At 33.8% G+C, this 27,221-nt stretch overlaps 2 protein-coding genes across 4 annotated transcripts; both read left to right on the forward strand.

Moving 5' to 3' along the window:
* Positions 1–8,866: 8,866 nt before the first annotated feature.
* Positions 8,867–18,401, forward strand: LOC131609985 (4-alpha-glucanotransferase DPE2-like). Of its 2 annotated transcripts, none has more exons than XM_058881833.1 (23): positions 8,867–9,062; positions 9,173–9,528; positions 10,433–10,550; positions 10,663–10,721; positions 10,882–11,009; positions 11,128–11,254; positions 11,344–11,540; positions 11,847–11,925; positions 12,018–12,056; positions 12,945–13,064; positions 13,205–13,306; positions 13,381–13,464; positions 13,557–13,799; positions 13,901–14,026; positions 14,152–14,226; positions 14,365–14,436; positions 15,352–15,471; positions 16,130–16,227; positions 16,477–16,636; positions 16,811–16,909; positions 17,249–17,446; positions 17,602–17,695; positions 17,966–18,401. In XM_058881833.1, the coding sequence occupies exons 2-23, from the start codon at positions 9,175–9,177 to the stop codon at positions 18,181–18,183; spliced, it is 2,910 nt and encodes a 969-aa protein (XP_058737816.1). In that variant the 5' UTR covers positions 8,867–9,062; positions 9,173–9,174; the 3' UTR covers positions 18,184–18,401. The 2 variants fall into 2 exon arrangements, with proteins under 2 accessions (XP_058737816.1, XP_058737815.1); XM_058881832.1 differs by having other exon boundaries at positions 8,868–9,084.
* Positions 18,402–23,506: 5,105 nt separating this feature from the next.
* Positions 23,507–25,791, forward strand: LOC131612365 (phosphatidylinositol 4-kinase gamma 1-like). 2 transcript variants are annotated; one of them, XM_058884162.1, is made up of 3 exons: positions 23,507–23,663; positions 23,755–23,876; positions 24,022–25,791. In XM_058884162.1, exon 3 carries the CDS (start codon positions 24,102–24,104, stop codon positions 25,425–25,427), a length of 1,326 nt encoding a protein of 441 aa, XP_058740145.1. In that variant the 5' UTR covers positions 23,507–23,663; positions 23,755–23,876; positions 24,022–24,101; the 3' UTR covers positions 25,428–25,791. The 2 variants fall into 2 exon arrangements, with proteins under 2 accessions (XP_058740145.1, XP_058740144.1); XM_058884161.1 differs by having other exon boundaries at positions 24,028–25,791.
* Positions 25,792–27,221: the final 1,430 nt, after the last annotated feature.

The following is a 27,221-nucleotide window of genomic DNA, read 5'->3' on the forward strand; positions in this document are numbered from 1 at the left end:
ATATACAAAGCTTCTGGAGGTTCACTTCTTTGTTCTGCAGCTTCTGATACGACAAAAATGTATCTGCAGAAATTCTTAAGCGCTTTGTTTCATCAGAAACAAGTTTATCATCGAACCAGATATTTATTGATTCGTCCACAATTAATATTTCAATATTGTATATTCTGTAGCATTTAGAGCATTTAGAATACTCAAGAACGAAACATCATTGCTCTAGAAACAAACAAAGCAGATGATTTCAAGACTGATACACTATCTTTTCTGATCTCCTTCAGACAAATTTTCTTCAACAGATTTAAGTACCAGAACTTGGAAGGCAGTCTTTCTTCCCTTCAAGTGTTGAGACCAACTTGAGTCCAGGAGACATGTCATGTTGACTTTTATCTTCTTTGTCACCAAGAGAATCTGCAAAAGAAATAGTCTTTTTCTTTGGTACCCACATTTTCTTAGGTCCTTTCTTGTTAGATTTTCTCAAGTTCTGATTGAACTTGGGTTTAACATTGTGAGCAATAGGAGGAACAACATGATAATTTTTAATGTAAGTTTCATGATATTTCCTAGGTTGTGTCACATGCTTTTTGGTGTGTGTTATGTGAAAACTTTGAGCATGTGAAGTGTGCCTAATATCATGGGAGTGGCCATACTTGAACTGATCATACAATGGCTTGTATGTAAATTTCATTTCATCAACAGGTTCAAGTTTGTATGGGGTTTCACCCTCAAAACCAATGCCAACTCTTTTGTTTCCAGACACAGCATATATCATAGAAGCTAGCTGACTTCTGCCAATACTTCTAGATAAGAACTTCCTGAAACTTAAATCATATTCTTTCAGAATATGGTTTAGACTAGGAGTGGATTTTTCTGAATCAGAAGGAGATCCAACATTATTGGATAATTTTAAAAGTTTTTCTTTTAATTCAGAATTTTCCAACTCAAGTTTCTTTGTTTCAAATTCAAATAGCTTTTTCAGCTTTTTGTACTTGAGACTAATCTGAGACTTGAGTTCCAGAAGTTCAGTTAGACCGGAAACTAACTCATCTCTAGTAAGTTCAGAAAATACCTCTTCAGAATCTGATTCTGATGTAGATTCTGATCCTTCATCTTCTGTCGCCATCAGCGCACAGTTGGCCTGCTCATCTTCAGAGTCTGAATCATCTTCTGACTCATCCCAGGTTGCCATAAGACTTTTCTTCTTATGAAACTTCTTCTTGGGATTTTCCTTCTGAAGATTTGGACATTCATTCTTGTAGTGTCCAGGCTCATTGCATTCATAGCACATGACCTTCTTCTTGTCAAATCTCCTGTCATCAGAAGATTCTCCACGTTCAAATTTCTTTGAACTTCTGAAGCCTCTGAACTTCCTTTGCTTGGTCTTCCAGAGTTGATTTAGCCTTCTGGAGATCAAAGACAGTTCATCTTCTTCTTCAGATTCTGATTCTTCAGGATCTTCTTCTCTAGCCTGAAAAGCGTTAGTGCATTTCTTGATATTTGATTTTAATGCAATAGACTTACCTTTCTTTTGAGGCTCATTTGCGTCCAGCTCTATTTCATGACTTCTCAAGGCACTGATAAGCTCTTCCAGAGAAACTTCATTCAGATTCTTTGCAATCTTGAATGCAGTCACCATAGGACCCCATCTTCTGGGTAAGCTTCTGATGATCTTCTTTACGTGATCAGCCTTGGTGTATCCCTTGTCAAGAACTCTCAATCCAGCAGTAAGAGTTTGAAATCTTGAAAACATCTTTTCAATGTCTTCATCATCCTCCATCTTGAAGGCTTCATACTTCTGGATTAAAGCTAGAGCTTTAGTCTCCTTGACTTGAGCATTTCCTTCATGAGTCATTTTCAAGGACTCATATATGTCATAGGCCGTTTCCCTGTTAGATATCTTCTCATACTCAGCATGAGAGATAGCATTCAGCAAAACAGTTCTGCATTTATGATGATTCCTGAAAAGCTTTTTCTGATCATCATTCATTTCTTGCCTTGTCAGCTTTACGCCACTGGCATTTACTGGATGTTTGTAACCATCCATCAGAAGATCCCATAGATCACCATCTAGACCAAGAAAGTAACTTTCCAGTTTATCTTTCCAGTATTCAAAGTTTTCACCATCAAATACCGGCGGTCTAGTATAACCATTGTTACCGTTGTATTGCTCAGCAGAGCCAGATGTAGATGCAGGTGTAGGTGTAGACTTTTCACTTTCATTAACCATCTTTTACTGAAGCGTTTTTCTCTTCCTGAATCTTTTCTAAACACGGTTAAGTGCTTGCACCTTAGAACCGGCGCTCTGATGCCAATTGAAGGATAGAAAAACACTTAGAAAGGGGGGGTTTGAATAAGTGTAGCTTTAAAAACTTGACAGATAAAAATAAATTGCACAGTTATTTTTATCCTGGTTCGTTGTTAACTAAACTACTCCAGTCCACCCCCGCAGAGATGATTTACCTCAACTGAGGATTTAATCCACTAATCGCACGGATTACAATGGTTTTCCACTTAGTCAGCAACTAAGTCTTCCAGAGTCTTCTGATCACACACTGATCACTCCAGGAACAACTGCTTAGATACCCTCTAAGACTTTTCTAGAGTCTACTGATCCACACGATCACTCTAGTTACAACTGCTTAGTTCACTCCTAAGACTTTCCTAGAGTATTCTGATCCACACGATCACTCTAGTTACTTACAACTTAATGTAATCAATTCTAAGAGTATTACAAATGCTTCTAAAAAGCGATAATCACAACTGTGATATTTCTCTTAATCGTTTAAGCTTAATCTCACTAATATATTACCACAGCAATGTAGTGAGCTTTGATGAAGATGAAGATTCTGAGCTTTGAATATGAACAGCGTTTCAGCAAGTTAATTTGAATTGTTTTGGTGCAGAATCGTTAACCTTGCTTCTCATCAGAACTTCATATTTATAGGCGTTGGAGAAGATGACCGTTGAATGCATTTAATGCTTTGCGTGTTCCGTACAGCATCGCATTTAATGTTATACGCTTTTGTCAACTACCTCGAGCCTTGTTCACGCTGTGTCTACTGACGTAGCCTTTAATAGCTTATAACGTTCCTTTTGTCAGTCAGCGTAGCTTGCCACTTGTACTTCCTTCTGATCTGATGTTTGTGAATACAACGTTTGAATATCATCAGAGTCAAACAGCTTGGTGCCTAGCATCTTCTGATCTTCTGACCTTGAAGTGCTTCTGAGCGTGATACCATCAGAACTTCAGTGCTTCTGTTCTCTTGTTCTTCTGATGCTTCCATAGACCCATGTTCTGATTCTGCTTCGACCATCTTCTGATGTCTTGCCAGACCATGTTCTGATGTTGCATGCTGAACCCTTGAGACAAAGCTTCTGAGCGCTGAATTATGCGTACTCTTTATATATTTCCTGAAAAGGAAATTGCAATGGATTAGAGTACCATATTATCTTAAGCAAAATTCATATTATTGTTATCATCAAAACTAAGATAATTGATCAGAACAAATCTTGTTCTAACATAATGGACAAGATAATTTGGATATGCTTAATGAATATACTGACAAATTTTGAGCTCATAAAGTCTAACACCTGTGTAAAGTTACATATGTGACTGGTGGAAGATTGTTAGAATTTTGGATCATAAATGTAATATTACATGTCCTAGGGCCATTATTTAATTAGTTAAAACTAAAGTGGTTTAATTGATATTAAGTCTATGGCTAGGGGCATATATGTCATGAAAGATTATTGTGTAGATACATAAGTCAATATCTAATTTGAGGAGGGACCAATTAGAATATTGAAAACTAAGAAATCACCCTAGGGTTAATTATTTGGGTTATAATTCCCATTTGCAGACACATAGAAAAACACGGTTCATTAGGATTATCTCTTCATCCCCATCAAAAGAGATTCAAGGAACCTTAAGGAATTCTATAAATCGAAGATCACATACCCGCAGACCTTTAACAATTTTAGTGAAAAATTCAGGTATTCTTATGCTTTTATTCTCATTGAATTATGGTATGAATTTAAGGGCAGCAAGTTGAAAGGATATTTTACTCATATGATTAGTTTAGAGTTCTATTCTTAATTTTTATATTGATAGAAATAATCAGATTACGAAGAGATCCAACAGACATAACAAACTAACAATAAATGTTCATTAAAAGTGTGATAATTCTTAATTTCCCAATGACAATAACTCTCAAAATTTAGAGGTATCTTGACTTGACAAGGGGGAGAAAGGTATAATTAGGATCTATAATCTATGAGTAAATATTCATCATATAGGAGTGTGTGACGAGGTTGTGAATGAAGAAACTTAATTGTATTGAGTCTGATAGGAGGATATCTACAAATTAAATAATATGAGTAAAAATATGGGTGAATTCTAAGTGATTAGGAAAAAACCCGTAATTTCCAAGAGCTACCTAAATAATTGTGATGTTCTAATAGCCTAAAACTTTTTACATTGAAAATGTATATCAATTAAGGTGAATTCTTATCTACCAAACTCAAAAAGTTGAGTAAAGTTAACTTTAATGTAAAATTTCTTGGAAACAACAAAAAATTGTACTATTTTATAATTAATTAAATGTGTAAAAATTAAATGGAACTTTGTGATTGGTTGAAGGTACACTATCCAACCTTTTGTGATGGATAGAGAAGTTGTCCCCATCAATTAAACACAAAAATATTAGTTATTAATTGTAAAATTTGCAACAAAAATTGTATTTGAATAATATAAACGGGTTGCCTAGTCAATAGAGCTGTCAAATAGGTCGGTCTGATCCAGCCCGTTTCGATCTAGTGGACTAAAATGTTTAAATGAGTTAACCCGCTCCGACCCGAGTGTTTAATGGGCTACAAAAACGAGCCCGACCCGTTTTCAAAGGCTTGTGCAGCCCAATAGGCCAGCCCGACCCGTATTTCAATATTATAGTTTTTATTTTATAAAAAGGGATGTAGTAGATAAAAGTTACATAACATAAGTCGAAAGTCATCATAAACTTAATTAAGTGATATTTAAAATATTCATCAAATCAACATCCATGTAAGAACAAAGTAACTTAATATTATCACCAGTACTTATCAAATTTTCTCTTCATCTCACAACCATTTCCTTGATCATATCATCTTGAAAATATATGTTCATCCTCTTTAACTTTTCTTTATCACTTGAAAAACACATTTATGCAATCATATCTTATTTCAATTTTTTCCTCAAAATTTATCAAAATCATTTTTAAATGGTCCGAAGCTCGCATGGCCCAGTCCGGCCCATGAAAAACATAAATCCGATGGACTGGACCCAAAAAATAGGGTCTTATTTTTTTAAGTATTTTACGGTCCCACCCGCACTAAATTATTGAACTTATAAATCAGTCTGATAGATCGAGCTCATTTTGACATCTCTACTTATCAATATGATTTTTTTTAATGTTAATTCAAAACACTACTAAAACAACTTTAAAATTGTAAAAATAAAATAAGCCAATTTAAGAAAGCTAAAGTAGGTAGGTAATGAATCTACTAAAACTATGGAGGTGCGTTTCATCATATAAAAATTTATAAAGACAACACTAGTTCACCAACTGACAAATTATTAAAAACACGAAGCTAAAATTAAGAAACAAAACTAATACAAATACATTAATTTTTTCATATTAACTCAATAAAAAAACCTAAAAGAATTGATTTTGTCATATAGATAATTTTTTTTTATCCTATTGACATTTCTGGAACATCAACAGGCTAAATATATGCCCCAAGGAGACATTGACTTTACATATCCCCTAAAAACCATAAGGTTTTAGGTTAATATGTAGTGTCTCTCTCACTTGTGTGGTTACTCTTGACCATTAGTGATAGTATTAACGCATTGGTTAGGACGGGTTAAGAAGTGGACTCTTATTATGGATCATGGTTGTGTCAAATTGTAATTTCTTGTGTCGAAAAACTTAGTCTGTCGAGTTGTATGTAGTTGTCGAAGTGTTGTAAGAAGGTTGCTACACACAGATTTCGACTTGGGTCTAGAATAGTTATTTTGGGATTTTATAGTTTTGGACTTTGGCTTAGGGAGCAAGCTAACTTAAAACTATAAATAGAGGGAGTAACCCTTATTTTGTAAGAAGTTGAGTATTCACAGAATTTGTAGTTGCAAGTGAATAAGAGATTTTCCATAGTTTGTGGGCAGAAAGGAACTCTGTAGAAAATCATTATCTTCTTCCTTTTATTTTCGTAAACCTAATTCTTTGCTTCCCAAATTTTCTTTTTTGTTTCCTTCATTGTCATTATGTAGTGATAGGGAGTTACTCAAAGGTTTGAGTTTAATTTCAGCAGGTTGGTGATGTAAGTGGTGAAAGTCCCATATATACTAGAAATAGAGGAAATATTTGATATATAAAAGAGGTGATTCATATACATAATTACTAATATTTTGGATGAATATGCGTGTCAAGATCTTTTTAGATCTTCAATATTTAGCCCATTGATGCTATCAATATTCCCCGAACACTCCCTAAAATTAGGGAGATGATGTTTAACCATTTCAAGTTCGTTAATTTTTAAAGATACATGATGAATAAATTTACTTTCAAGATATTTATAGTTAGTGAGGTGTCTTAACTAGAAAGTTCATTTTCAAAGGAGGAGGTGAAGAATGCAATATAAGATAATGATATTTTCAAAAGTCCATGTCTTGATGGAGTCAATTTCAGTTTTATCAAAGATTTTTGGCCACGTGTTAAATTTGATTTCATGATATTTGTAGTAGACTACTTCTAAAATGGAAAGTTATTAGCGAAATGATTTAATTTCACCTTCATCGTTTGATTCCTACAATCTCTAATCTTCAAAGGTTGTCTGATTATCTAGTAGAGGGTATGTATAAAGTGTTATCTAAGGTCTCAGTGAATCAGATGAGAATGCATATTTGTTTTTAAGGCCCTAACGGCTTTTGTGAATGATCAAAAAATCTTAAAAAGTATTGTTAAAACAAACAAAGTCATAGATGATGCAAAAAAAGGGAGATAACTGATCCTAGTATAAAGTAAATTTAGAAAAGACTTATGATTCATTTGAATTAGGGTTTTTAAATAATATGATGAGAAAGATTGAGTTAACCCGAACGATCATATGAAACAAAATTACATTTACGAATATGTCTCTGTTTTATGTGGTAGCTGATCAACAATAAATTCCCTACTAAAAAAATCTAGAGAGACGAGGAATATTAGCGACTTGGTCAATAGGATGAATAAGTAGATGAAAAAAAGAGAACACTCAACTTCTTTTTCCTTGAATATGTTTTTTAGCATATTTGGAGCAACATTGTTAGAGGTTTTAGTGTCCTTATAAATGTTATCAGTGTATGCCCTTAAATTTTACATAATCCATTGTTTTAGAAAGGTAGTTTGCTAGAGTTATCAAATCATCTGCTAGGCAAGTATCTCAGTCACTTGAAAAGAAAGAAGTTTGCAAATTTTCATTAACAAAGAAACAACTCTATTTTACTTGTTGATATTATCAAAGTCATATCTTGGTGGTGGTTGAAGGCAAACTGTGGGTGTGTTTCTTGGTTTAAGTTATTGTCGGGCTAATCATGCAACTAACAATTGGTATTCTACCCTATAACCAGCTAGTATTAATAACCGTGTGTTTTTTTGTATTTATAACTGGATGAACCTATCTTCTAAATCTGCTATAAACACATCTCATATTTGAATGGAATATATATAAAGCTTATTAAAATTTTGCAATTTGATACGCGGAGAAAGAATAATAAATAAAGAATGAGATTGGAAATTCTATATCACATATGAAAAAGGTCATTTTTAACATAATTTATGTCATATCAAAGTCAACATGAATTTTACAATGAGAACATATTTAGTGAGAATGAATAAGTTATATGAGAATGTAAGAATGAATAAGAACCATTAGATTGAAAAATGAATGTTTGAGATTAAATTATGATCTTTAATAAATCATATGTCATTAAGAGGAAAGAAAAATGATTAATCAAATTTTAAAAAATATCTTTTAATCTCAACCATTAAATATAAATTCAATGGTTGTTATTACATTCTCACATTCTCATATAACATATCCATTTTCACATGATATGCCCTCATTTCACAATTCTATTAAATTTCTAATTTTTTTCTACTGAATCATATTTTCTTCTTATTTTCTCCCATCTCTTACCCTCTCTAATTCTTATCATAAAAAAGAAATTTAATTTTTAAATATATTGAATAATATTATATATATATATATATATATATATATATATAAATTATTATAAACAAGATATATTAATTACTTAATATATTAAAAGTAATTTTGTTTGTAATAAGATTTAGAGGTAGTAACAATTTGATTTTCCTACACCATATTTTCTTTTTCTAATTGCGAAATTTTATTTAGGTAACTAATTTAAATTGATAATTATGATCAAAACACCACCCAAAATTAGATATTTCAGTTTTCAAAAAATAAAATAAAAGTAAGATCCCAAAAATGACTTTCTAAATTAGTATAAAATAATTTTATACAGTCAATCAATAGGAATAAATTATTCATCCATCTCATATCAATAATTTAAAAATTTTAATATAATAATATGGGAATGTACAATTTAATAATAACATCTCCCATTTAATGGAATTATTAGCGGCAACTTTAGCTCACATTTGAATTAATTGAGATAGATTAAATATTGTGACAACAAATAATAAAAAAAATCTTAACTTATAAAAAAAAACAAAAACAAAATATATTTTTAGGAAAGGGATATAAAAAGGAGAAAAATACAAAGTTTCCTTTAATAAAAATCAATCATCGCAATCATGGCAGCACTCTTCCTTAGAAATGTGAAAGCAACACGTACAAAAAAGTTTGAGCCCATGGACGGACCATATTAACAATAAAAAAAATCTGAATATTACCTCACACCTCTTGTTCATAGCCAGAAACGTCTCTCTTCTACTTCTTGTCTTCTTCACTCTCTTTATCACTCATTTTACTTCTCTAAAGTTTCTATTCTAATTCAAGCAAAGGTCTTTCAATCTCTCTCTCTAGGTGAATTTCATCCATTCATTTTCTCTTTCTGCATTCTTTCTTTGAAATTAAGTTTACTTCAATTATCGTGTCAAATTTATTTTTGTAGCTATGGTGTTTCCGGGACTGGTTTCGGGGAATAAGTCTGTGAATTCGGTGAAGATAAGCTTTCGCGTACCGTATTTTACTGAATGGGGTCAGAGTTTGCTGGTGTCTGGCTCTGTACCAGTGCTTGGATCTTGGAATGTGAAGAAAGGTGTGTTGCTCACTCCCTTTCATGAAGGTTCTGAGCTTGTTTGGAGTGGAAGTATTACTGTGCCGAAAGGGTTTCAATGTGAGTATACTTATTATGTTGTGGACGATAAGAGAAATATTGTAAGATGGGAGATGGGGAAGAAACATGAAGTGAGGCTCCCTGAAAGTGTTCAGAGTGGTCAGGAGATTGAGTTTCGTGATCTTTGGCAGGTTGCTTCCTTTCTCTCTTTTAAGTTTCAAGCAGTTCTATTTAAGTTTTCTGTTCGATGATTATGTGAAATATGTCCTATTTTGCTGTCCTTCCTAATAATAGGCTTAGGTACAGTTTGTTAAATTATAAAGTTGTAGATATTTGCAGTGCAATCGTTATTTATAAAAAAAATTGCGGTTGGATCATATTAAACAAATTGTGCCGATTATGAGCGCATTTGTAATCTGTTAGGAACCAAAGAAATTCAATTGGATGCATGGTAAGACTTGATGATAAATGACAACATTGGAGAGAATTGCGATAACACCTATCAAAGAAAAGATGGTGGAAATTTGACTTGAATTGTTTGGACATGTCAAAAGAAGACTTGTAGATTGCGTAGTAAGGAGAGTAGATTAGAGGAAAGCATAATAGTCAAATTAGGAAAGTCCGATGAAGTCCGTGTAAATCTTTAAAAGAACTATTAAGAAAAATTTGGAGATTGATGAGTTGGATAGAGATATGATATACGAGAACATCATGATGTCGTTTGATCCATGCAGCCGACCCGACTTAGTGGGATAAGGCTTGATTGTTGTTGCTAACTTGCCATTTTTGTTTTTGTTGTAGTGTGTATTTTCTATGAGATTGTAAGCTGTAACATTTTTGCTTAGTACAAGGATATGGCCGCTTGAGTTGCTTCTTGCATATATGTTTTTTCTTGTTCTTCTTACTCAGTTTTGCCAAAATGCTTCATGTGGTGCTTCTCAAAGTTGTCGGTATTGAAATTACATCGAGAAGTTGGATATAAATTATCTTTCTTAATATAATTTGATGGGCTTTTAGTTTGGATAAAAGTGATAGTTTTATTTTTTCTGTTAAAATATATTCTCAAGATCTGTTCTTGTTTATCGTCAAGTTCAGACAGGCTCAGATGCTCTCCCTTTCAGAAGTGCATTCCGAGATGTCATTTTTCGGCAAAGTTGGGATTCGAGCACCATCACAACCACAGGAGTCAACCACATCACTTTTGAACCAGAAGGTAAAATTTTGCAAATTACATGTTTAGCCTACTGTTTAGGGCTCTTATAGTGAATATAATGCCCGTTTATTATTTTGCTGATAGCTTATGTGTTTTGACTTCTGATGACCAGCGGAGTCCATCCTCATCCAATTCAAAGTTTCCTGCCCAACTATTGAGAAAGACACATCAGTAAGGCCTTTTATCTATATATCCTTTACAATTAACATTGTTTATTTTCTGGATTAAGAATGCCTTAAAAATATATGCTTGTTAACATTTAACGATACTTCAAAAATTTGTGATTAAAAGAAATTTCCATGAATTAGTGGTTTCTTCCAAACTTTTGCAGATATACGTGATAGGTAGCGATACAAAGTTGGGGCAGTGGAAAGTTGAAAATGGCCTAAAACTCAGCTATGTTGGTGAATTTGTATGGCTAGCTGAATGTGTGATGCAAAGGAGTGATTTTCCAATAAGATATCCATTTTGAACTTTTCATTTTGAGTCATAGATGAAAGAGTGGGACTATTATTTTCATATGTTGCTACGAATACCCTGGTCAAACTTTACATTCTTCCTTAACAGTTATTTCCACATATAGATATTGTAAATATGACAGGTCTGGGAACGCTTCTATAGAAAACGGTCCAAATCGAGAAGTCTCAATTAACTCCTCAAGAAGAGAAGCAAAATATATTTTTCTTTCAGATGGCATGATACGAGTAAGTAGCTAAATTTACACTACTGCTAGTAGAGATTGTGGTTTTCTAGAACTTGATGGTTCTAATATGTTGGTGGTTTGCTTTTCAAGGAAACGCCCTGGCGTGGTGCTGGCGTAGCAATTCCTATGTTCTCTATTAGGTCGGACTCTGATCTAGGAGTTGGGGAGTTTCTTGACCTTAAGTTACTAGTTGACTGGGCTGTAGCATCTGGTTTCCATTTAGTTCAACTTTTACCAATCAATGATACATCTGTTCATCAGATGTGGTGGGATTCTTATCCATACAGGTATAACAGCACCTTCAAAATCATCATAGATATTAGATAAACTTATAATTACCTTTTAATATATCATAAATACGAACATGGTTTTTACTCTGCAATAACTGAAGTTTGATATTTTCTTTCTGGTTTAAAATCATGTCAAGTTTTATTTGGATAAGATGCTAACAACACACATCATATCAACATATGTCTGATGTTAGTATTATCATACTTCTGATGGAAAAAATGCTTCACGTGTTTGATTGTTGTCTCAAACAATTCATATACTGATTTTGAGATACTTTGTCATCTCATATGTTTGTCTTTCAGTTCACTCTCAGTATTTGCGCTGCATCCATTGTACCTGAGAGTACAGGCACTTTCTGAGAACTTACCAGAGGAGATCAAGGTTATGTTTAGCAATTTGACTCTCTAATGAATAGCATTTGTAGCTACTTCAAAATGCTAACTTTTGAAATGCTTTGCATTTACTTTAAACAGCAAGAGATTGAGAAGGCAAAACAACAATTAGATGGGAAGGTAATGATCAAATATTTATATGTATCTTGAAATCATCAAGAAACATTATCTAATTTATACATATGCATCATTGAATAAAATTCTGTTACGAAATCTAAATAATTAGTCCTTTTAGACAGCCAGAACATTGCTAGTGTTTTGAACAAATGCCATTATAACTTTGATTATAATTTGCTTATTAGAGAGGATGTGCAACTAAGTTTGAGAAGATTCATGGTGAACTATTTTCAGTCTAAAAGTCACTACTCAATTTTCATTTCCTTAAAATTGCAAGGTGAGAGAGGCCTCCTACTTATGAACACTTTTTCAGGTCTTTTCTCATCCAATGCAAGACTCAACAGGTGGAATTATTTGGGTGTGAAATGTTATAGAAAGTACTTCTAAAATTTAAGGGAAATTTTTATCACAGTTATTATAAGATCCATAATGATGTAGGGAACTGATTTTTGGGAAGTATAAACCTACTAGAAAATAAGGTTAGTGTTGAAGTCACGAGAATGGTCCTTCGATGTGTTGTTGCAAAAGAAATGAAAGATAGAACTAGAAATACATTTATTAGAGAGAAAATTGGGGGAGTCTTTATAATAGAGATGGTAGAATCTCTCCTTAGGTGACATCAACTTTTATGAGAAAGATTTGTAGAAGCAGTAAAGAGAGTAGATTAGAGTGAGGAATGTTCAATAGTTAGAGATAAAGGGAGATCAAGAAAAACTATGGGCCAAATCTCAGTACGTGATTGGACTTTGGCGTCAAATGATTCATATAGCTGACTCCACTTAGTGGGAAAAGACTTGGTTGATGTTATTATTGTATTGTTGTTGGCTATATTTTCTGTAAACATATTGGTGAGTGACAATTTCCTCATGGTTGGTTAATTTTATTTTACAGGATGTTGATTATGAAGCTACATTGTCTACTAAACTCTCAATTGCGAAGAAAGTTTTCAATCAAGAGAAAGATTTGATACTTAATTCGAGTTCCTTTCAGGAGTTCTTTTCTGAGAATGAGGTTTTACTACTGCACATTACGACTGATTAATATGTTGCCAAGAGATGCTTTATCTTTCTTATCTTTTCCTCTTCTTTATAATGAATTTTAATTTTATTTAAAATGCTACATTGACTCAGCTTTGTTCTTGATGGTAATAGGGTTGGTTGAAACCCTATGCTGCTTTCTGTTTCCTGCGGGATTTCTTTGAGACATCGGAACGAAGTCAATGGGGCAGTTTTGCTAATTATTCTGAAGATAAGGTATGTGCCTTAGCTTTTCTTTTCAATTTCCAAATATGTCTTATTAAGACTGTATATTTCCCATTGTTTTACAGTTGGAGAAACTTGTATCCAAGGAAAGTCTGCATTACGAGATAATTCGCTTCCACTACTATGTTCAATATCATCTGCATTTACAAGTTAGTTATATTGAACCCTACTATAAGCTCTACACGGTCGTTAAATCATGTAACACAATATCTAACTGTTTGCTTTCATCTTATTCTGATAGTTGTCTGAAGCTTCAGAATACGCAAGAAAGAAGGGAGTGATTCTAAAGGGAGATCTTCCCATCGGAGTTGACAGAAACAGTGTGGATACTTGGGTTTATCCAAATTTGTTTCGAATGAACACTTCTACCGGGGCACCTCCTGACTATTTTGATAAAAATGGCCAGAATTGGGGCTTTCCTACTTATAATTGGGAAGAGATGTCAAAAGACAACTATGGTTGGTGGCGAGCTCGATTGACACAGGTTTTGGTTTAGAATTCTCGTTTTCCCTGTTTTTAACTGGAAAATAATAAGCAAACTTTAGTACAGAGGCTGAAGATTAGTTTTACTTTTGTCCATGGCAGATGGGAAAATATTTCACAGCTTACAGGATTGATCACATATTGGGATTCTTCCGAATCTGGGAACTTCCAGAACATGCCGTGACAGGTCTAGTCGGAAAATTCCGACCATCTATTCCTCTAAGTCAGGTATCATTATGCTCTTTTATAAATCTAAAGGGCGCTTGATTCAGTGAATATGAGCTGAGCTGCTCTAACTGGCAATGGAAACTATTTTTTTTGGTCAATTTATAATTTTGTTAAATCTATTGTAGGAAGAACTTGAAAGAGAAGGGATATGGGACTTTAATCGCCTGAGCCGTCCATACATTAGACAGGAAATATTACAGGTTAGAAGTGTACCTTTTACGCAATGAATGAATTTTAATAATGTGGTAATAATTTTCCTTAAAGATACATTTGGTTTTTTTCTCATATGTCTTGTAGATGTGCTTAGTCATACCATATTTTTTTCATTCTTGATTCAGGAAAAATTTGGATCTGCTTGGACATTTGTTGCAACAACTTTTCTGAACGAATATGAAAAGAACTGCTATGAGGTGATCATACTTTTCCGTGCCGGTTTTCTTTTAACTTCCCATATATTCTCATAAAGCATATATTCCATATGCCAAGGGTACAACTTATTAAAATGTGTATGAGAAGCACTTCTTTAATTTTAGCATAACCTAACCAGCTACCTTTTGATTTGAATATAAACTTTCATGAACGAACTGTGCTTGGTTTCAACACAGTCATGTTCTATATATGTTAATTATTTATTTCTTCACTTTTGCTAGTTATATAATCATATAAATATCCTATTGATACTTAGCCGCTTGAGAATATACTGATTCTTAAAATTTAGTTGTCACTGATCTTTTCTATCCTACTTCAGTTCATTTCCCCATTTTGTTTATTTGTTCCTGTGTATTTAAATTCTAAATTTCATGAGTAAACCATATAAACTTAATGAATTGCTTCAAATCCTATTTTAGATATCCAAAGAATACTTAATCTTCGTAATAGCTCATAGCCTCTATAGTCTATGGATAAGGCTTGGCTGGGGTTGCTAGTAGAATTTGATCGCGTATTTTGTACTTGTTTCCCAATTAAGTAGATGAAGAAGGATATGTTTGATGTTTTATTAATGTATTGATTGTTGAAATTTTTTCATGATCAAGCAAGTACAGCTATGAGTTGCTTGATTACTTGTAATTAGGCAAGAGTGCATTCTCAGTATCAATCTTATTGCCTTTTTATTAAAGATTTCTACTCAATGTAACTTGGTATTTAATGGCACCAATCTGAGATAGGTTCAGGGACTTTATAATGTAAGATGTGAAAATATAACGAAATTTCATTTATGTTGGTTATTTCTAAGCATGCATTTCTTTCATAAGTTTACTGTAAATTCTGTTGCGACCATTAAATATATATGCTGTTGTAATTTTATTTTTCATGACTGATTATAGTTCAAGGAGGATAGCAACACAGAGAAAAAAATTGTTTCCAAACTGAAAACTTCTGCAGAAAGTTCTCTGTTGTTGGAGAGTGAAGACAAAATCCGGCGTAGTCTGTTCGATCTTATACAGGTAGTTTATCAAATTTGCTTCATGGATCATATTCTTCTTCTCTTCCACCCACTATCTTTCTATATCGATATTTACACTGAAAGGTAAATATCATTATTTTGACTTAACTTTGATTCACTCGTAGAAGGGTATTTCATTATTAAAAATTGTTAGAAACCCAAAATTGGATTCCAAAGAGAGAACAATTGTATTAAGAAATAGAAAAGAGCAGGAGAGCAATCTCTCCTCCTAGGGTTTCCCCTTCACAATAGAGTTGCTACTCTTTTCGCAAACTTTACAATATTCAAATGGTACCCTTTCTAACTCCAAAACCTCCCAATTTATACATGACAATCCTAACTACCCCATTAACTAACCAACTTCCCTAGTCAACAGTAACTACTATAGATAGCCGTTATTCTATATCCTCCTATCAGTAAACCAAATAGATCTGATGTTTTAAGCTACACTTGTGATTCCAGCGCTTGTGAAAACTTAATTTCTATGATGTGATACTTTCTTATTTATTAGTAGACAATAGATCAAATTGACACACTTCAGTATTTATATGGCTTTTCGTTTAATCTATGTTTAATCTTTTTCTGTCTTCTGAACTGTGATCCGTGTCCTCTTAATCTGGCAAATCCAACACTGTATTATTTGTTATTGTGTCTTGCAGAATATAGCTCTTATCCGAGATCCAGAGAATCCAAAAGATTTTTATCCTCGTTTCAACCTTGAAGATACCTCAAGTTTCCAGGCTTTGGATGATCACAGGTACCTTATTAATATTAGTGCACGTGGATAAACCACTGGGAATGGTTCCAGCTATTATGCTGCTTTTTCATCATTGTTTGGCGCTGAAAACTAGGACTGTTAAAAAAAAAGCGCTGAGGTATAATACGAAAATAATTTCAGTGAAAACTGTTCTCCATCTAATACCAAAATTATTTCATTTCATATTCTTGTTTCTGACTTCCTTGAGATGTAATATTACGAGATTTTAATGTTTATCATACAATACAGCAAGAATGTTCTCAAAAGATTGTATTACGACTACTATTTCCAACGTCAAGAGAATCTTTGGAGGCAAAATGCGCTTAAGACTCTACCTGCACTTCTAAATTCATCAGAGATGCTGGCCTGCGGGGAAGATTTGGGCCTCATTCCATCTTGTGTGCATCCTGTATGTCAATTATACTCAAGCTCTTATAAATAAGAACCTCTTTCTCACTCGTATGCAGGGCTCCCAAAACATACATGTTCAGAGTTATGCTTAAGAATACAAAAGGATTTGAATTGTTTCATTTTGGATGGGGGTCTTACATTGAAAAGTTTAACTTTAAATTTGTTAGTGCAGGTTATGCAAGAACTCGGATTAGTTGGGCTGCGCATCCAACGGATGCCCAGTGAATCTGATCTGGAATTTGGCATTCCTTCTAAATACAGCTACATGACGGTAAAGTTTCTATGTACCATGTTTATCCTTATTTTAGTTTGGACCGCCTATGGTGGAACTAAAGGAAGAATATTTATATTCTTTACTCTTTATTGAGACTTCATGGTTTCGTATTAAAAAAAAAATCCAACGGATGATAAATACTCTGAGAAAATCTTCTTTCTATTAAGCTTCCCGAAATCATAGCTCAGATTGGGTTATATCTACGCGACACTCAAATGTTTTTTCTGGTTTTGTGCTTCACATAATGAAAAGTTACTGGTCTTGTGTGGTGTTTGTAGTTTCTGTGTTTAAATGGATTATGTAAAATCGTCATTTGATTTAGCAACCAACTTGCAGGTATGTGCTCCATCATGTCATGACAGTTCCACCTTGCGTGCTTGGTGGGAAGAAGACGACGAAAGAAGGCAACGTTTTTTCAAGAATGTGATGGAGTCTGATGAGTTGCCACCTGATCAATGCGTTCCAGAAGTTGCACATTATATTATAAGGCAACATATTGAATCTCCATCGATGTGGGCAATTTTCCCTCTTCAGGTATTTTGACCGACATGTTCGAAAACCATGATTTCTAAGTTCTGTTTAATTTCCTACCACAGATCTCACTAATTTGTCCATAACTTTCGGGGTTTCGCCCACTTTTGTTATTTCCCTTCACATGAAAATCACGTCACTCTTAATCTGGTGGGCAGGACTTGTTAGCATTAAAAGAAGAATATACAACACGCCCTGCAGCAGAAGAGACAATCAACGACCCTACAAATCCGAAGCACTATTGGAGATACCGTAAGTATCGTGCTTTGTCTTTGTTAGGAATCATATATTGATTAGTGATATGGCCCGGATAATATGATTATAATGATTTTTTAAAAATAATTGCAAAGTGAAGATTGTTCATGTTTTATAAACTTTCTTCTTCTGGGTTTTCTATCGCTGATGCAAGATTCGAGTTTTTTCCAATGATTTTAAAGCTAACTCTTTCAAAAGCAATATAATCTATGACCATTGAAATTCTTCATGGAGAATTATGATATAACTGTTTTGAACTGGTTTCAGGTACGCATGTGACTCTGGAGTCATTAAATAAAGATAATGAACTCCAAACCATCATTAAAGATCTTGTACGTTGGGGCGGAAGATCAATTCCTCCAGAGGAATCACAAGTTGAAGATGCTGTCTCTGAAAAGCAACAGTTTGTCGCAACCGGCGTAAAGATCCGTAATCCTTCTGAATCTAATGGAGTTTCGTTGAAGGATCCTTTGGCTGTCAGTTGATTGCATGTACCTGTTCTTTAATTAAGATTTATATAACCTGCTACAATGAACAATGAATAAAACAATAAGGATTCATCCAGGTTGTGGCACTTAAAAGTATGTATATCTATCTAGGCATATATGTGCCTATAACTTGAAGCTCTTATAATAAAATATTCAATTATCTTTTTTCTAAAGAATAGTGATGTAAGATTTGAATTGGGGTTTCTTTGATTCTGTTTGGATATACAACTTATTTGCAGCTTATAACACAACTTATTTGCAGTTTATAACACAAGTGTTTGAGAATAGATCTTGAAAATTGATCTTACATTGGCATTTGCTCAAACTTTTTACATTGGCATTTTCTCAAACTTTTTTTTTTCTTTTGAGAGGATATCTTCTCAATTTGACTTCTTCATCCATAAAACATCTATCTTTAACTTCTCTTTTGTTAAATCATTTTGTCCTCTCCATAGGGGGACACCAAGGTGATGTTTTAGCAACTTTTCTTTTACCATTATGAAGCTTCTGTGGCGTTTCTCTTCTTTTTTCATTACACCAATTATTAAGGTAGTTTTACCTCTAAATTTAGAGATTTTAAATCCATTTATTTAATATCATGTTTGTACAAGCTTGTGGACAAGGGAGTGTCTCATCTTCAAGGTGAATCTAGTTACTTGAGGTTTGTTAGATTATATGCTGTGAAATTTTGGTTTTGTTTTGTAGTTTTTTTTTTTGGTTGGAGCCGCAATAGAAGTTAGCCTTCTAATAATTATATGAAATACAGTCTCACTAAAATTGAATAAGAAATAAAGAAGGCCGAACAATAAACTTTTTAATGTATGAAAAAATATAAATGTGTTTAAAAATAAAATAAGACGTGCCTTGACATTATACCTTGTTTTTTTTTTGGTTGAGGTGAAAATTTCGTCATAAAAAGCATTATTTGTTGTAGTTTGGTGTGAGTATCTGAAGGGAACATCTTCTACAGTTTTTTTCTTTCATCTCTTTTGTTGCGACCGAGGTACTCCCACCCGATCAAAGGGTCGGGGTCTGGTTCTCTTGGTGCCTACAATACAAATTTTTGACGTTTTTCTCGAACCATCTTCTTTCATAGATCGGTTCTGTTTGGTCATCCCCTTCACTCGGAGGGTCACGTAACTATTTGTTGTGGTCGATCCAAAAGTGTTTGATAGATATTTCCTTGTTGATGGAGTCACGTTCTTGTGAAGGTCGTTGGGCTGCCTTTAGTTAGTTTAGGGTTTTCTTTGTTCTTCACCGTTGTCCTTACTTTATTATGTTTGTCTTGAAATAATTATTAAATTGTTGTGCATACATGATGGAGGATGAAGTAAAAGCCCAGGTCTTAAGGTGGGGGAATACAACCAACTAATATGGGCACAAATCTTCTTCCTCTTCTGGGTTTTGAGGTGAACCCCGACTCTCGCTTTGATCCCTCTCATGATCGGTTTGACTCGCCCTTTAGTGACAATTGGACATTTTTCGTCTGCCTTTTCGGGAAACCCTTACGTGAGAGGGGGTGTACCTGCAAGATTAGCACTCATACGCTTAAGTCATTATGTGAATGAGGGAGATAAAGTATTCAAAATTGTGTTCGAAACTTGTTACCTGAAATTGCGCCATCTGCATATATAGAGGAGTTGAATAACTAACTCGCTAACTAAGCGTCATAAAATGCAGAAGATCGTTGGATGCGTAAGAGGGATGGACCTCCTGCTTCCAGATTACTGGATGCTCAATGGTTAGGAGACTGTTCTAGAAGCTTTTATGTGCTTGAGATGGATCTGAGATGTTACTCTCGAGGGTGACCATATTGAAATTGGGATCTGCTTGGGTCGAATCAATCCATGGACTTCTTTCCTTGCGATAGTTGGGTATCTGAAGGTGGGTCCGGATCCCTGAGCATGTGGTTGGCCCATAAAAGTTTATAACTTTCATGTTACTAGTTTATATGAGTCCTCCTTAATACTGTTGAATGATGGGAAAAAAGGTACAATGGCATTTAAATGGGTGTGCTTCCATCTTTCAAATATAAAGATTTTATAAATTTATAGCACAACCTTCTATCTTAAAATTTTTAAAATACATTTTTTAATATTTGTTACAAATTTGGACATTCAACCACTTTCTTTGTAGAAAATACCCATTATCTTTAGGTTTTCTTTTCAACATGTTTTAAATTTTCTGGTTATAAGAATTCAAAAGAAAAATATTGAACAAAATATTTGAGAAAATATGGTAAGCATTTATATTACAACATCGTAAACCTTATTTTACCCATAATTGTTATGTTTTTGAATTGATTTTTTTTTTGTTTTGATAGATAATTGAAGAGTGATTGCAATAGAGGAAGAACTGCAACATGACATAGTCACTATTGTTATGTTTGAACAAGGAAAACATTTTGTGGATGTTTATGATTATCAAAGATTGGTGATTGATAAAGAATTTAGAGAGAGGATAATAGATCTTGAGGATGAAATGAAGATGAAAAGTTAACATGGATTCTGTTGTGAGTCATATCAATCAAGATGAAGAAGGCACTTTTGTGAGAGATGTGGGTGTTAAGAATAAATATAAAGTAGAAATGCTGTCTGATGATGATGTTGATCTTGTGCAAAGTCAACCAAGGAGGAAGAGAAATTAATTTTAGATATGAATTCCACTTGAATTTGGCATGTGTAAACTCACTTTGGAATTGCTTTTCAGCAGACTAGTTTGACCCACATGGAATTGTAGTATCCATCAAATTAAAATCAAATTCAAATTCCTTTTCTGCCCGACTTCTAAGAGCATTATCATATTTTTTCACAAACTTATTTAGATTTGTTGTAGAATTGATATATCCATCAAAGGAAGCTTGTATGCTTTCACTACACTGCGTAGTTAACATACCAGCCCAAAAATATTTCCTTTACAGAGTTTGCGCCCATATGTGACGCTCATTATACAACCCACTCAACCAATATTTGTGTTAGATCAAACATTTTGATGAACGAACACCCTTTTTGTTCAAAACTAGTTGTTATGAATGTATCATAGACTGCTTCTTTCATTCCATGCTTGGTCCTTTTATACTCACCATATGTGCTAAGTTTTTCTAGAATTTCTTTCATTATATATATATACCATAAACAATGCCTATGGCATGTTTTAGGGAAGACCAACTCAATAGTATATTTCATAGCCTTACATTAATCGGTCACAATATCCAGATGAGCTTTTTCTAGCATTCAACAAAACCATGATTTGAAAATCCACACAAATTAATTCGTGTCTTTACTTGATAGTAATTAACAACCAAGTCATGTTGATTGACCATGGCGATTCACACCTACAAATGTATTAAATGACATGTCATACTTATTAGTCAACTATGTTATGTCAAAAAGTTATAACACCTCCAAAATATTCGTAAACGGATCTACTTCTTCCTTTCATGAAAATCATCATCCAAATCTATTTCATAGAAGAAATTTGAAATTGCCTCCCTCATTTTACAAAAATAACTTATCAAAGGCTTACCATCACATTCTTTTCCAATTGCATGTCATTCCTTGTTAACATAGCTTCTCGCATCTTTTTCAGAAAATGAAATTTTTTCATGTCGTCTTTCATCTTTATCAAGTGATTTGAAAGCCTTGTTGATCCTTACTCTTGCATCATTATTGATTTGGATTGTTCTCCTTATGTGTAAGTTCATATTTTTGTTAGTCTCGAGCAATTTCGTCTTTGCAGGGCTGGTCTAATGAGAATGGTTAAATTCAAATATTGTAATGTACCATAAACCATCTTCTTTCAATTTATTAAAATTTTGACAGGACACATTTTCGCCCTACATGGAAATATCTTTAACATGTACGCAAATTTTGAAACGTTTGGCCTCTCTATTGAGCATGCAAGTATTATGTAGTTGAGCTCTCTATTATCTCCCTTTTTTGATGATCTGATTCTCTAGCCAAACCCTTTTGATAATATATTTTGACTCTCTCTACACCGGAAAAAGACATCCTAATTACAGGAACCCAATGTGAATCATAATCATCACCATAATCAACTTCTACATCTTCAACTTAAATACTATCACTGTGTAATGAAATGTTTCAACCCCAAAATATGTCAATTAGATGTATAATGTAAATTTATAACAAAATTGATTAATGATAGGGGTGAAAAAGGGTACCAAAAGTCAAATGTACTAGTTTTTCGCTACCCGCCCCGTTTAATAAATATGATATTTGTATCCTCTTCATACATGTGCAGGTATCTACCATACGGATATCCGTGGATTTTTAAATATCCAGAAATATTTACGGGTATCCATATATATTTTTAAAAATTATAATTAACTAAGATTTCTTCCATTATCTTTTGAAAAAGAGTAATGCTATTTAGTACGAAGGAATTTGGAGAAGAAATGCAAGAATGAACACATGTAACTATATTATAGGGAAATTTTTAATTTATTTTTAATTTAATTCCCTTTTTAATAGGAATCATGGGGTGGTGGTGATAATGAATAGTTGGGATTTATTCTTGCCTTTCTTGTTTTTATGTTTTCTTAACAATTAGCATTTTCCTTTGAAAAAAGACATATAAAAATAGTTTTAATATCAACACAAAATAATAATTAATAACAAAATTATTTTTATTTTATTTCTTCTTTTACCACATAATTATAGATTTAACAAAACAATAATAATAATAATTTTATATTTAACAAAACAATATTAGTAATAATAATAAAAACAATAATAATAAAATCAAGTTTCATATTTAACAAAAATAATAGTAATAATAATTTTAAATGAATTTAAAGGTAGTGCACTGACAGTGTAAACAAACTTTACATATACATCCAATCAAAATGCTTACACTTGCCATGTCATATTAGTTTTTTTAAATTAAAATTGTGTTTTAATTAGATACATGGTTGTGATTGGTTAACAGTGTAAAGGTATTTTACACTTTCAGTGCATATCCCTTTTTCTCATTTTAAATTCAACAAAATAATATTTCAGTAATTTATTGAAAACTTTTCAACGACCACAAACTAATAAAAGAAAAAAAATCATCTAATTTGACACCATCCTATTTTTTGGTGAGAATTCAGATAAAGCCACAAAAGAAATAGCAGTTAAAGGTTTTTAATTAGTTACTACTAATTTAAAACGTTACAAAAATATTCAAAAATATCAAACTTCCCGTTTGTGTAAGAGAATACGCCAAATGTCGTTATGGCAGTTACAGAACCAAAAATAGCCACAACAATAACGTAAGGAGAGAAAGATATGAATAGGAAAGGGTCGAAGGGTTGATAGGGTTTGTGTTTTAGAAGAAGAAGAAGTGGGGATATTAACGGTGGGAGTGGGAGTGAAATTGGAGTTATATTTCGATATTACTCCGGCGACGGTTTGATTCTCTCGCGCTCCCGTTGCTTCTTGTTTCCCTGAATACCTTTTAACAGTGTGTTCAGGGTATGCCATCTCTCTCTTGTTTCCTTGATACATTGTTTTCTTCTGCATTTCATTTTGTTTGTTTACATTTTGTTGTTGTGAATTTTTTCAGGTTATAAGGGATTCAAGAAAAAAATATGCAAAGTTTGCCTGCTCTTCTGTTATTTTGGTGTTAAAGTGTAAGCGATGAGTCCGGCTAGTATTTGATTTTTACTCCGAAAGCCAATATACACAGTAAGAAATTTTGTTGTATTTATGTTTGCTTTATTATTAGTACGAATACCAGACATAACACTGACGTCAGTCATATTTTGTGAAAATGACTGATGCTCGTTGAACGCCAGACATGTCTTTGATCAAATTTTGTTTTGTTTTGAAGATGCAGATGTCATCATTGCCTTCAGAAAACTAACATTGTTGTGCGGGGATTTGGAATGCACCGCTGCTATTCTCATCTGGATGAGATTGTTTAGAATGGCTGTGGCCATTGATCAACAACCCCATGGATTTAAACCATTTAGTCGATCCCAAAGATGCAAACTCCAATCCTTTGGTCACCTTGATTACAACAACTTTCTTGAACTCAACCAAACTACTCTTCTAGCATTTCAAGCCGAGAATATTCACCGAAGTTTCTCCACTCCATGTCTACCCGTAAACGGGGTAGAAGATCCTCCTCATCCGAGGATCGAGATCGTTCGTGGAAGTGGAGCTCCCGTACACGCTCTTGTCGTTGAGGTTGCCGTTGCTATGGCCTCGGGTATTCAACCTATACCACTCCCCAGTGGACTTGGTGGTGCCTATGTTTTCCCCAACACAAATGGTAACAATATCGCCGTAGCAAAGCCGGTAGACGAAGAACCTTTCGCCTTCAATAGTCCGAAAGGGTTTAAAAGTAATAATCATCAAATGCTAGTGCAGCCTGACTTAAAACGCTCGATTCGAATTGGCGAAACTGGAATAAGAGAACTGGCTGCTTATCTACTTGATCATGGAGGCTTTTCTGGTGTGCCTCCAACTGCTTTAGTTAAATTCTGTCATGCTACATTCTCCGATTCTTCTGCCACAGTTAAACTCGCCTCGCTCCAACGCTTTGTTGGCCACGGTTTCGATGCAGGAGAGTTAGGCCCTTCTCTCTTCTCAGTTGATTCTGTTCACAAAATTGGTATTCTAGACATTAGGCTCATGAATCTTGACAGACATGCAGGGAATATGCTTGTTATGAAACAAGACAACAATAGTTTCGATAACGATGTTGCTACCACCGATCTTGTTCCGATTGATCACGGCTTTTGCTTGCCCGAATGGCTGGAGGATCCTTATTTTGAGTGGCTGCATTGGCCACAAGCCTCAGTTCCATTCTCTGAATCCGAACTTGACTATATTTCAAACCTTGATCCTTCAAAAGATGCTGATATTCTAAGATCCGAGGTTCCCTCGTTGAGAGAATCGTCTATTCGTGTTCTTATCGTCTGCACCGTTTTCTTGAAACAAGCTGCTGTTGCTGGCTTCTGTCTTGCTGATATAGCCCAGATGATGACAAGGGGATATTGCGGCAGCGACGAATCTCCGAGTGAATTGGAAAATATCTGTTTGAAAGTTAAGGCTAGTATTAACAATGAGAATGTAGAAGACAAAGATGAAGAAGAGAGAGAGACTAATACTAATAGTGGAATTGGTGGCATTTCTTTTGGTAACATGAACAAAGGTGAATGGGAATTGTTTTTGGAGATTTATGATAAGTTTGTAATAGAAGTTTTTGAGGATAAGAAGTGTAAAAATTGAAGAAGTTGGAAGAACATCAAGTTAAAGTTGATGAATATTGTTAGGAAGATAGGGAACCAAAGCAAGAGATGATGAATCATATGAATCACTGTCGCTTATAATTAATTTGTACATTATTAATGTTGTAAAAAAAAAATTTAGTGTTAGGCTGTGTAGATATGAAGTACCATATGACAATGGAATAGTGATTGGTCAATGCCATCCATTCCATTTTGCAACTTTGTGTTTGTTGCATTTGTCTTTCTTTATCAAAATAGATTTGTACACTATCTAAGTAAGGTTTTGTAACCTGTGATTATGTAAATTTTTTTTATTTCGGTGATTCAAATTGTATCAATTGATTATGAAATTAAATTCTTTCCAATGTGTACTATATCAAAACAGGTCAACTATCATGTGTCTTTGGATAACAAGGCCATATAATATATTCTGCACCCTTAGAGAAAGGTGTCCCCCGATAATGGTTACAAGGCCTAAAATCTTAAGGACATGTATAAAGGTTAAAAGACAAATCAATAAGTAGATACAATTCTAACCTAAAACACCACACTAAAGAATCTCACTGACTTGAAAGTTGGTGTTTCTATTCGCCACCATACCAATGTTTGAATTTGGTGTTTTGAATGTCAGTATACAATTAAAGTGGTAGTAATTAAGTGTTAAAATTAAGAAGGATTAAATACACGATCCCTGTCATTAGAGCGAGATTCGGTTTTATCTATCTGAAATTTATTTTTATTTTTATGAAGGCACCCTTATAAAAAAGTTAATCCAATTTCACCACACCCTTTTACTCAATATGTTGACCGAGTTTTGACTTATTAGCCTATCTATATGTGGCACAAGACCATGATAACTGTATAGTGTTATTTGAAACCGTTCCATTGTTTCCCCCACCTTTCCACTGTTTCTCAAATATCTGAATCTAGGGTTTTTCCCCACCTTTCCACTGTTTCCCTTTTCTCGAAATTCTCCTACGTTCTTCATCATTTATCTATCGCTTCTCCTACGTTCTTCTTCGTCCACTCAATCGGAAGCATGGTTGGAAGCAGTTCTCGTGGAAGCAGTGTTAATTCAGTCTCATATCTTGGTTTTCCCATATGTGGTTATGGTAGAGCAATGAAGATGTGGGTCGCCAACACAGTGCAAAACCGCAATCGAAAGTTCTAGAAATTTTGAAATGATGGGTGTAACACCCTTCTAAACCCCCACGGAATATTAAATAAATTCATAGTAAAAACATGTAAAAGGATGCTACAACTCCTTAAATAAAATAAAACATCTGTTTGTCATGCCTTTCGAGGAACAAAATCACATTATTCAGTAAAACATGTTTAACACAGCGGAAAATAATTTCATAATCTGAATAACGTAAAACATCAATATTCAACACCAAAGAGTCATCGACTCGTAATCCAACCAAAATAATTCAAACAACCAAAAATAAGAGTTTCTCAAGTAACTCTAAAACAAGCGTTCTCCAGTGTTATAAGACCAGAGCATGACACTCACGCGACCGAAAACTAGACGAATCGATTAGCCTACAAGCTATCCTCACCAAAGCACAAACGCTGCTACTTGTCAATATGAAAATGATCAACAGTAAGGGTGAGACATATCACAATTAAACTATATTATAAGTTCATAACGACAAAACATCATAAGCAGATTATTCACCTAACTGCAACATATTTAGATTTTCAGAATTATTCACCAACAGTTACGAAAATGCAATCAAACACATCACTACGAAATAACACTGGCAATCTTCCAATCATGTTATAACAACACATA

This window comes from Vicia villosa, linkage group LG6 (genome assembly GCF_029867415.1).
Source record: "Vicia villosa cultivar HV-30 ecotype Madison, WI linkage group LG6, Vvil1.0, whole genome shotgun sequence".
Lineage (NCBI taxonomy): Eukaryota > Viridiplantae > Streptophyta > Magnoliopsida > Fabales > Fabaceae > Vicia > Vicia villosa.

Bases quoted from the DNA above. Each gene is read 5' to 3' on its own strand.
- LOC131612365 (XM_058884162.1), top strand. From the start codon at position 24,102: ATGAGATTGTTTAGAATGGCTGTGGCCATTGATCAACAACCCCATGGA.
- LOC131609985 (XM_058881833.1), top strand. From the start codon at position 9,175: ATGGTGTTTCCGGGACTGGTTTCGGGGAATAAGTCTGTGAATTCGGTG. The intron at 11,926-12,017 runs GTTATGTTTAGC...TACTTTAAACAG, and splicing joins ACTTACCAGAGGAGATCAAG to CAAGAGATTGAGAAGGCAAA. The intron at 14,227-14,364 runs GTTAGAAGTGTA...TTCTTGATTCAG, and splicing joins TTAGACAGGAAATATTACAG to GAAAAATTTGGATCTGCTTG.